Here is a 10,653-nt window from a genome sequence, read left to right as displayed (position 1 = left end):
CGCGTGAAAAGACACGGGCAGAGCTGGTTCCCTTCTACGGCAGGAAATCTCCGGCTCGCGTTTCACGGGACATCCCTGGGGTCGGGACCGGAGGGCTCCCGCACCGCAGCCGGAGCCGGTCGGCCCACGGCCCCACGCCGTTCCCGGTCTCCCGGTGTCGGTGCAGCGCTCCCGGTGCGCGGGGCCGCTCGGCAGCCACCCCCACAACTTCCCCCAAAGTTCTGTCCTCGGCACCCCCGGGGCGGGCGGCAGAAGCGTGCGGGGGGGGGGGAGGGGAGGATAGAGGGGGGGGCCCTCCTCCCTCCGGGGCTTCCAGCCCTCCCAGACACCCCCATCCCGGCAGCGCGGCTCCTGCCCGAGCCGGGGGCGGGGAGCGGAGGGACCCCGGGGGCGCGCCCGCCGCTCCGCCCCGCTCCGCCCCACCGCCCCCGCGCTGCCGCCTGGCGGGGCGGCGGGTGCCGCGGGAGGCTGCTCGGTGCCGCCGCCGCCCGGGAGGGAGGTTATGTAAGGGGGAAGGGAGGCGGCGGGAGGAGGAGCAGGACGCCTCGCCGTGCCGCCGGGCAGCCGCAGCCAGCCGGGGCCGGGAGCCGGGCGGCCGCATGTGCGAAGTGGGAACACGGCCGCCGTTGGCCGCCGAGCGCGGGGAGCCGCCCGGGGGGGCCGCCGCCTCCGAGAGGTGCCGAGACATGGGGTGAGTCCGCCGAGCCCCGGCCCGGCCCCGCCGCAGGTGCCGGAGAGCCGCGGGTGCCCCGCGGTCGCTCCCGGAGCCGCCGTTTTGTAACGCAATTAAATCATTTCCCCGCGGCGGGAGCTCCCACCCGAGCCGCGCCGGCGGAGCGAGCTGGAGCGAACCCCCCCAGGGCGCGGGGTCGGCGGTACGGACCCGCCGGGACGGGCGGGCAGAGCCGGGGGTTCCTGGCAGGGAGCGGGCGGGAGACGGCGGGCAGCGCTCAGCCCCGGGCAGTGCCGTGCCGAGTGCCCGGAGCCGCCGGCAGCTGCCCGTGCCCCGCTCCGGCTGCGGGAGACGCGGCCGAAACTTGCCCGAACTGTGTCAGGCGTTCGGGAATCTGTGCCGATATCCTCCATCCTTTTATTTCTAATCTCTGCTCGCATACGGTGATCTCTCGCAGAATTCATCTTGAGTTTCCCCAAAAGCATTCGTGCTTTTCTCCCATCCTCTAACTTTAACGCGACGACAAAAGCAGAGTGCAGGGGTTTGAGCGGCGTGTGAGCTGAACGCCGGAGTGAAGGCGAACGTGGTTCTTTAGGCTTCAGCCTAAAGATTGGAGAACCTCACGACCAAAATGTCTTGAGGGATTCCAAGCCCACACGCTCAGTTGGCTTTAGTTTGCTCCCTTTATGCTCCCTTACACCTTCTTCTCACCCCCCCCGTGGCCAGGTGCTGCTCCCCAGGCTCTGGGCATTCTCATGCTGCTTCCAACTGTGCAAACTCCCCCTCCGGTTTGGTGTATTGCTGTCAGAGTGCTATAATTTGAGACAATATGGATAAATAATGAATTAAAATGCCGTGCGTGTGCCTGAATTTGATACCTGGCAGCACTGAATAAAAATCCAGAGGCAGAGGGGAGAAATAAGATCCAAGTGAGTGTCTCCTGATGTTTCACTGCAGGATGACAAGGGGCTCATCTGCTTCTTCAGCATGTAAAGTTCCACTAGAATTAAGTGAAGTACTCTTGGGGTCCTAGAAAGCAGCATCACAGTGTGGCTGGGGCAGCACAGCCCTGCTGAATTCAGGCTGGGCAGCAACACCCAGCTGAGGGAAGCCCATCTGTGCCCTGCACCTGGTGTCTCTAAGGGCAGGTGCTTGCTGTCACTGTTTTTAACTGCTCTCTGTGCTGCTGGGTGAGCTCAGCTGGGAAGTGTGGCCAGGGGACGAAGGCAGCGCTCCCAGCCCTGCTTGGTTCTGTGCTGCCCCAAGAAGGGCTCTGCGGTGCCCTGGGTGCAGGTTGGTGTGCGCTCACCAGTCTGGTTCAGTACCTGATTCAATGTGTCTGGCCTCAGTTAGCTCCTGTCGGTCTGAGAGGGAGCTCACTCTCCTGAGTGAATGAACGGTAGTTCATTCCCAGGGCTGCAGCATGGGCTGTGCACACTGGTACGCCCTGCCTTGAGTGCAGACAAGATGCTTTTTGCATGGGCGTGTTGGAGGTGTCTCATGTCATTACCTTGCCGTTCACCTTTCTGGCACAGAGAGCTTCCAGCCCTGGTGGGAGGGCTCAGCACGCCTGGCCAGGAGCCACCCCTGCTCCCTCCTGGCTCCATCTCTGCCTGTGTGTGCCTTGCCTTCTGTGAAGTGGGCACTCTGTGCACACCTGGCCCCATACTGTGCTGCGTGGGGCAGTGCAGCGCTCAGCCTTATTTGAAGGAGCAGATTTTGTCCCAGAGATTCCAGTAGGATTTGTTTCCCAGGCTCATTTTGGTGTCACACGTGGGGCAGGTTCCCATGGAAATTGTGGCAATAACTGGTAGCACTTACAGTATTTTATTATTATCTATTTTCTATTTCTGTTTTCTTCCTTTGGGGGTGACCACTGCTAATGATTCATTGAAGTGCTTCCTATGGATTTGGCAGTGACGGATGGTGCTATGAAACCCGATAGAGCCACTCGAGCTCAGCAAAGCTATTTAAATTGCTTATTAGCTGTGAGCTGAGCTATTTAAACTGTTGTTTTAGTTCAGCTTAGTAGGCAGCAAGGTAGTGTCAAGTTTTACCAAAGTCATTCACATGCTTGAAAACAAGGTAGCCTTGAAGCCAGGGGATGCTGAAACAAAGTGTATGAGTAAAACCAATCTGCTGCAGTGCCTGTTGTGTCCGTACGGAGAAAACTGTGTCTTTGGGTCAAGCTGTTGTTTGAGATCTCACTATGCACTTGCTTACTTTGTCGAGAAAAACCTTCTTGTAAGTCACCGCTTTCTTCTGCCCAACTGATCTGACAGCTGTCATCTGCCCAATAGCACAAGGGACTAAACTTAAAAATAACACAGTGTACCAAATTTCCAGGTGTAGAGGCTTTGGTCTGCAAATCTCTACATTTGGGTGTTGGTGTTGCAAGCCAAGTGCGACCGAAGCCCAGAAGATGGGCAGCTCCTCTGTGGCTCCAGTGACCATGGGCTGTGCCCACTGATCTGACAGACATTGTCTGATTCAGTTGACCTCAGTCTGAGCAGCATAAGTTGACTTCCAGTTATGAAGCTGCTTCGCTTATGCTCACAAGGTGATTTAAGGAGGCATTGCCTAGCTGCATCCTTTGTGCTTATGCTCTTTTACTATTTTCATTTCTTTAGTATCTTTGCATTTCCTTATCTGTCAGTTACAAAATACTTCTTGTTATGAGGCATGTGACAAGTTTGGATTAGATGTGGAAATCACTTCACTGCTGCTGAAACTGGTGTTTATATTATCTGTTGGATTAAAATTCAGCTAATTTAAATATCCTCTGGCAATAAATTCAAGTTTCAAATCTGTTTTTATAAAATCATATCGAGTGAAAATCGGGCCTCTGAGCGTTAGAAATGACTGCAGAAAGCTGCCTACCAATGCGGGAGTGATATGAACGTGGATGTATGTGTGTGCTCTACAGGTTCGTGATGACTTAGCAGGCGTTTTCTGGCTGGTGTGAGGAGCTGCTCCGTGCTGCTGCCATGGGCGCCCAGCAGGTGCCCCTGCCTTCTCCTCAGGGAGGTGGAGAAGATGAGGTCCCAAGCCTGGGCTGGGCGCTGGATGGAGCGATCTCATTGTACAGAGCCTGGGTCCTGAGCACATCTCCGCCCCTCCTGCGGTGTTTATCATGAGAAAGGGGCGCTTGGGGAGTGGTGTTTCTGAGAGCAGTGCTTTTATTATGCAGTGACATTTAAGAGCGCCAGGGAAGTCTGCCTCTTGCTTTCCCTTCTGCTGGAAGCAGTGTCCATCGGATGGATGGCTGCAACGATTTGGGAGGTAAAAGACTAAAGGGAGGAGAAGAAAAGAAAAAGGTGAAGGATGGAAAAGAGGCGATGAAATTAGCGTTATGGGAGGATATTAATTTTGGCTGCTGTTCAAGCTGGCCTTTCCCAGTACCCGCAGTACTTCAGATACCATGGTGATAAGCTGCTGAAGAAGGTCTGTAGCGGGGAGTAGCATCCTGGTGCAGGGGATGTTCCCTGTGGCCTTCATCCAGTGCCCACTGCCATCAGCAGAGCCTCGTGCCAGCTCCCGGGGTGCTGCTGCAGGGCCGGCGTCCTTCAGCTGAGGCTGGGGCAGTGGAATTCTACTGCTCAGCTTCCAACTGGTGGTCGTGTCGGAGCTCAAGAGGCTGAGATCTGACAGACGCCACAGCTCTTCTTGCGATTCTCGAGGCAGCTGGCTGGGGGATGCTCGGTTCTTCACCGCCTTGGTTCCTTATGTAGCTATTCCTATTTCTGCAGAGTGGGTATGAATGGCTGCTGTTCCACTTTGCAGAATTCGGTGTCTCTGCGTGCAGATAGAGGAGGTGTCTGCACACAATCCAGTGGAAAAGTCAGGTCCAGAGAGCTTCAAGTTCTGCAGCAGTATCTTGAGTTCACTGAAATGGATGGCAGAACTCAGTTGACCTCAACAGAATGTATAAAACCTGTTCTTTGTAGCTCCTTTCACATGTCTAATACAACTTTAATAAGGGTAGAGAGGCGGGGAGGTGGGGGCAGAGACGTTAGGCTGCTGTAAGGACGTGTGTGCGCTCAGCACTACTTGTCCTGGGGTGAGCCAGCAAATCTGTGATGTTGGGGCATTCCCTCTCATCTACCACTGAGTGGGAGCTCTTGTCCCTTCTGACACAGCGATGTGAGAGGTTTGTAACGCTGCAGATAAATGCATGCAACTGAATTAGTGCAAAAATTCCCAGTGTGAGTAAACTCTCAGGGAAAGTAAGAGATTAGGAGAAATTACGGAACAGACTAAGAGAAGATGAGCAGGAACACGTGGCGAAGGAATGACTGGCATGGCAGACAGATGGGGTTCAGGAGCAAAACCACCATAAATTCTGCTAGAGAGATTGTCAGCAAAACACATCAGCACAAATCCACAACTGGCAGGAGTGCCCTGGCACGCTCAAAGCCCAAATTACTCATGCAGGCAATGCTGAAGACAGAGCGAGCAAAAAGAAAACTTCAGTGCTGAGAAAGTGATCACAGCCAGGTTTCTTTCAGCTGCAAGCCTAATTAATCACTTAATTTGATTGCCAGTTGAGGAAAAGCTCATAAATAAAATATTCTCCCCGAAGTTGGGATGTCCCTCTTCTATCTGAAAAGAGGAGGGTGAGTAGGTCTCCTGGTATCAAAAGCATCATTTGAATTGTTAAAAGGAGTTATTTGATGTTCAGTTCCTTTAACTGAAAGTAGTTTCAACTGGTTTGGGTTCTGATGAAGTGTCTGAAACTGTCTGAGTGGGCTTCTGGCATGGCTGGAAGGGGGCAGAGAGGAGCAGTCAGCTTGCTGGGAACCCAAAGCGTGGGCACCGGCCTGGTTTTGCAGCTTGATTTTCTGCACAGCTCTTTATTCCCTCATTTGGCTGCATTAATGCAGTGCCTACAATAAATAGCCTCACCCATGAAAATATATTTAAGGAAGCATAAGCGTTTTGAGTCAGCTGTTGATTTTCCTGTTGACTTTGTGATAGGGCGGTTGTGAGTGGGAGGCCTGCAGGGTGTCCCATGGTCAGCTCCGTGCCCGCTTTCACCTTGAACGCCATCCATCACCTCCGTGCACCTTGCGCGCTGCAAGTACAGCATGTGGCTTATTGATGCTGTGCTCTGGTGGTGGCTCTTTAGGATGTAAATGTGCTTAGGGGAACGCATTTCAGCAAAGTTTCTCCCAATAATTCAGCTCTGCACTGTAAATAGCTGACAATCCTGTTATTAAATCTCAGAATGTGGCAAGGCAAGGGCACTGCCTTCAAACAAAGACAGGAAGCATTTAAGCTTGAGCTATAAAGGAGCACTTTTAATGGCAAGAGCAATTAGGCAGGGAATAGGCCATTAACATCAAGGAAGGTTACTCCTGCACCGCAACCACACATCACTCCGCGCGGGCTGGGGATGGCGAGGAGGGCTTGTGTAATAGCTGCTCCTGCAAAATGTACGAGATGAGATGGGATGTTGCAGTTGATCTTTGATTATATTTCTGATGACACATCCTAGCTGCTCTCTGCCTGCTCATAGGACAGAAATCTGCCCGGCGCTGCTGGCTCAGATGCTCGGTGCTTAGCTCCTGCGTGGCATTAGGGGTTGGCTGCTCGCTCCCTGTCAATGCAGCAACCATTAGAGGCGATGGGGCCCTCTTGCATTTCTTGGAAATGCTTCATAATGATAATTCTGCCACTGGGGTCAGGATTCAAATGAAGAAAATATTTTAAATAATTGATGCCCTAGGCGTTTTTGGATTTGTTTAAAAAAAAAAAGAAATAATCGATGTTGCTGGATGACATCACTAAGCGGGACAGCCTGCTTAATGACTCATATAGGCGCAGTAGGCTCTGCTGTGTAGGTGTTGTAGGATTTGTGGGCTTCATGTTGAAGGCTGGCAAGGCTGGGAGCGTTAGCTGCAAAACAACTGTGGCTTTATTGTGGGGAAGAGGGAGCAGATTTGACACAGGAGAAGGAGGCCCTGGCAGTGGAGGTGTGAGCAGAAGTGGCTGCTGGTTGTTGGGCAGAGCTGGTTCCCTTCTGTGGCAGCTCATCCTCCTTCCCCCACATGCCAGCCTGATCTTATTTATCCAACGTGGTTTATCAAAATGTGAGATTGTAGGGATTTCTGAAGTGACAAACTGTCTTATTTCCGTCTGGAATTCTCACTGCAGCCTACAGGATTTAGAAACTCGAAATTTTCTGTAGGAGTTGCACTCCTCTGCTTACACCTTGGGGCACTGGAATGAGCCCTCTGGAGCTGTGAGGCATTTGCTTTGTAACAGTAAGAGAAGCCCTGCCGCTGCATTCTTACCAGCCCAGTTTAGTACATTGATGCAGCAAGGCAGCAGAGGCCTCTCTGGAATACATTCAAGAGTACATAGCCAGCTTGTACAATATATTTTTTTTCCTTGAGCTACTTCTAGTTGTGCTGAAGATCCGTCCTTGTGGACTGTGAAGTAGTACGAGTGCATTGTGTAATTACTTTGTTGTTTGCCTCTGCTTAATCCTTTGCAGTATCTGCTCGATAGAGAGGGAACATCGTTTTGAGGAAAAAATACGAAACTTCGATCTTGAATTCTTGGAAAGGAAACATTAATTTTATCACATGGAGGTCTGAGCATTTATTTTCAGTATTTATCACTGCTTGTTCCTGCCTTGGAGAAAGGACAGTAGTGGAGCCAGAGCTGGGAGCAGTCAGCAAGGCTCTCCCTTCCGCAGATGTAGTGCTTCAACAGAGATGCTCACTGTCTCTCCTTCATATTAATTGCATTGCAGGGACTGACTCAGGTTCTGTGCTTTGGTGAGTTGTCCTACGATCTGCAGCAGCAACGCTCTCTTGCTGCCTTAGTTTTGTTCCCTGATTTTATTGGGCTTTTGTATTCAGATTTCCCACTATGAATCTGTCGCGCACGTCTAAAATGTCTCCCTGCAGTAGTTTAAGTGGGAGCATGTGATCTGGTTTGTGATATTGAAAACTGCCAATGAGAGCATTTCAGTAAAGGGGAGAGATGCTCTGAGCAGAGCACAGGGCACACAGGGGCTGCTGCTCTGCTTGCAGGACGTGTGGAGTGTTACAGCCACTTACTGGCTGTGTCAGCGATGCCTGTGATGGGGCAGAGGCCCAGTTCTGGGAGGCAGCTCAGACACCAGTGCGAAGCTGCCTCCGGCATAGGGACCTTGTATTTATGACATCTCCAGGATTTACATCTTTCTGCCCAGGTGTTCCCCTGCCTCTGCCTTGGCATCACCCCTTGTCTAAGCAGGCTGTACCTACACACCTCCAGGAGAGAGGTAAGCCTCCACCTCTTCCACCTCTGTGTACCCCAAGACACTGGTAGCCAGAAAGCCAAAACACTGCCAGGCCTGCCAGGAAGTGTCCGCAGAGGTGAGGCAGCCCCAGGTGCTCACCTGGAAAGCAACGACTGCCCCTGGGTGTATGGGAGGAGATAATGCATCTTTGGACACTGTGTATGTATGTGTGTGATCCAGTGATTGTCACAGTAATCTCCGTCCCTCTGGCTGAAAGAGGGAGAAATTTGTTCTTTCATGAGACAATAAAGGAGGTTTAGCTGCCTTAAATTCACACAGGTGAATGAGAGCTCTCTTCATGATGATTTTATCTTGTGTGTGTGACAGCTGTCTGTCACTTATATGTACTCCACTACAGGAGAGAGCCTTGTTTACAGAAGTTGTCTTACTAGCTTTTATTTCAGAGATCTTATTAAAAAAAAAAAAGCACAGAAAGACTTTTGGTTTATGGCCTTTTTCAAGAGTAATTGAAACTGGCTTGGCCAAGAACTAAGACTTGACGCTTTGCTACACCCAGATTCAAGGCAATTCAATTAAAAGCTTCCACCTCTTACCTTGTCACAGGAGTAACACTACAGCTGTGGAGCCAGGGTCTTGCTGCTGGTTTGGGAAAGGTGCCTGGGTGGTGGGTGGGGAGGCCAACGTCCTGCACAGCTCCATAGGACCACATGGAGCTGTGCTTCCTCCATGAGATCTTTCTTGGTGCCTCTTTCATGTTCCTCTGTTCTTCAGAGCAGGAGAATGAGCTTTGTGCATAATGTTAAATTCTGCTTTCTCTTTGGAGAGATCCGAAGGACAAATAATGTCTTTAAAGTTTCCTCACAGCCCCCTTGGTGTTGTGATTTTCAAAGTCATTCCCAAGACGCAGATAATATTGAGCATCTGCTCTCTGAGACCTCCAGAACTGCCTATCATGGGAGATGCTTTAGCTGTGAAGGACTTGTGGTACCCAGCCCAGTGCTCCCACCAGTTTCACCTGGCTCGGCCTGCAGAGAGCAGCCTGGGTTTGCAGAGCGCTGCTGCCTTCAGCTCATGGTGCCTGGGGCAAGGACCTTTACCATGGTCACGATCATCTCTTTTCCCTCTGCAGAACAGGTCTGCTCTGAATTTTGTGCTCTCAAAGCAGTAACTGTGCATGCCAATTATTTAGATCTATTTACAGGAACGTCTCTCCATTGACTTAGAAATTAGTATTTCAAATTCTATGCGGGAGGAATTGCCAAAGTTCTTATATTTTGAGCTTTAAATTAGTGTCTTAGCGTTTGGAGCGGAATCAAGATATCTAATCCCTGTTTGGTCTTCCCTTCCTGCCTTATGAATTGGCATCATCCATGCGAGGAGGTGCAGCAATGCTGTGTGGCTCTGGGAGGCCTCTCCCATGCAATGTGGAAGTGTAACATTGCACTGATTTATAGTGCACTTTCAAATAACTGTTACATTCGCACAAGTGACACAGGGTCGTACTGGAAAGAGTTCATGCTCGTCAGCTCCATTATTGGATGTCCTCTGAAATATTGGCCAGAGGAGAGGCCAGGCACGTGGCTGCTGGGCGGTTTGGATGGTTCAGTGTTGCCTCTTGTTCCTTGAAGCAATGGCTGGTTTCTCTAAGGTTAGCAGGACTGTCCACACCTAGCTCCTCAGATCTCAGCTTCTTGTCCTGCCTTTTGTCTTCTCCATCCTCTGCCACCCATCCTTGCCCCTGGAGCTGGCTCCTGTGTTTTGCTGGCAGCTACGTGGAAATACAGCAGTCTAGTCTGCGTGTCTATGGAGAAGTGGGCCACTGAAATGCTTTTTTTTTTTCTGCCATTTAAGGGTAGTACATTTTAAAAGAAAATGATGTTCAGAGAGATCTGTAATAGAGGCCTGTCGAGTCAAATAGATTTAACTCCTAGGGTGCTAAAGTGTAAACCTGCAAAAAGCATAGTAAGAACTTCTCACCAATTGGCACCTTATCTGCAGCTGCTGGATGAGCAGTTAATCCATCCTGCATGTTAACACTAGGCACTAATTTTAGACCACAGGGTCTAAAGCTCAGTTCCCAGCTCGACTCGCTATGATTTACTTGTGGCAAGCAGGGGAAACTGGTGTCTCCTTTGCTCGAACAAAAAGTATATGCATCTGCCTCCACTAGCAAGGTGTCTTCTGCCATGAGAGTGCACTTGAAACAAATTGCTATTTAACACAAGACGTGATTTTTAATCCTATCTTAAAACCAGTGTTTGGAGTTGTATTCTGTAAATGAAGCAAAAAGTCATTGAGTTGTGTAATATGGCTTATTATTCTAGCATAAAAAGCCTAGCTAGAATATACTGAGCTGATTTTGCTCACGTTTATTTGGTGTGAATAAGCAGTAACCTAGTGCAGGGAGGAACAGCTCTCCTGCATGTGCTCTTTGGTGATTTGAAGAGTGAATTCACTGCCCCATAAATCCCACAACAGGTTTGAAGTTCTACAGCAGAGTATTAATAAAGGACGTGGCCACAAGCAGGGCTGTGTCACTGGGGATGTGTGTTGGCCTGACATATCACCCATCAGGTGCTTTGTCTGCATTTGGTAAATGGATGAGCTCCAGGCGTTGTGCTGAAGTAGCACTGCCCAACTTAGTGGTGTTGATCCGGCGCTGAGCGGGATGAGCCCCTGGTTGCGATCCAGCTGGTGGGGGCTTAGAGCACAGCTCCAGCAGGGA

The 10,653-nt window shown here is 50.9% G+C and overlaps 1 protein-coding gene across 1 annotated transcript in view; it reads left to right on the top strand.

Annotated features, from left to right (window-relative positions):
* HOMER2 (homer scaffolding protein 2) overlaps positions 441–10,653 on the top strand; it is a 53,087-nt gene continuing 42,874 nt past the window's right edge. Inside the window, exon 1 of the mRNA XM_021407581.1 lies at positions 441–691. Coding sequence (XP_021263256.1) covers positions 600–691 — 92 coding nt within the window. The 5' untranslated portion in view covers positions 441–599. The remainder of the gene's footprint in view (positions 692–10,653) is intronic.

This window comes from Numida meleagris, chromosome 9 (genome assembly GCF_002078875.1).
Source record: "Numida meleagris isolate 19003 breed g44 Domestic line chromosome 9, NumMel1.0, whole genome shotgun sequence".
NCBI classification, from domain to species: Eukaryota; Metazoa; Chordata; class Aves; order Galliformes; family Numididae; genus Numida; species Numida meleagris.
Note: the sequence above shows the minus strand (reverse complement) of the source record. Positions and strands in the feature narration are given on the sequence as shown.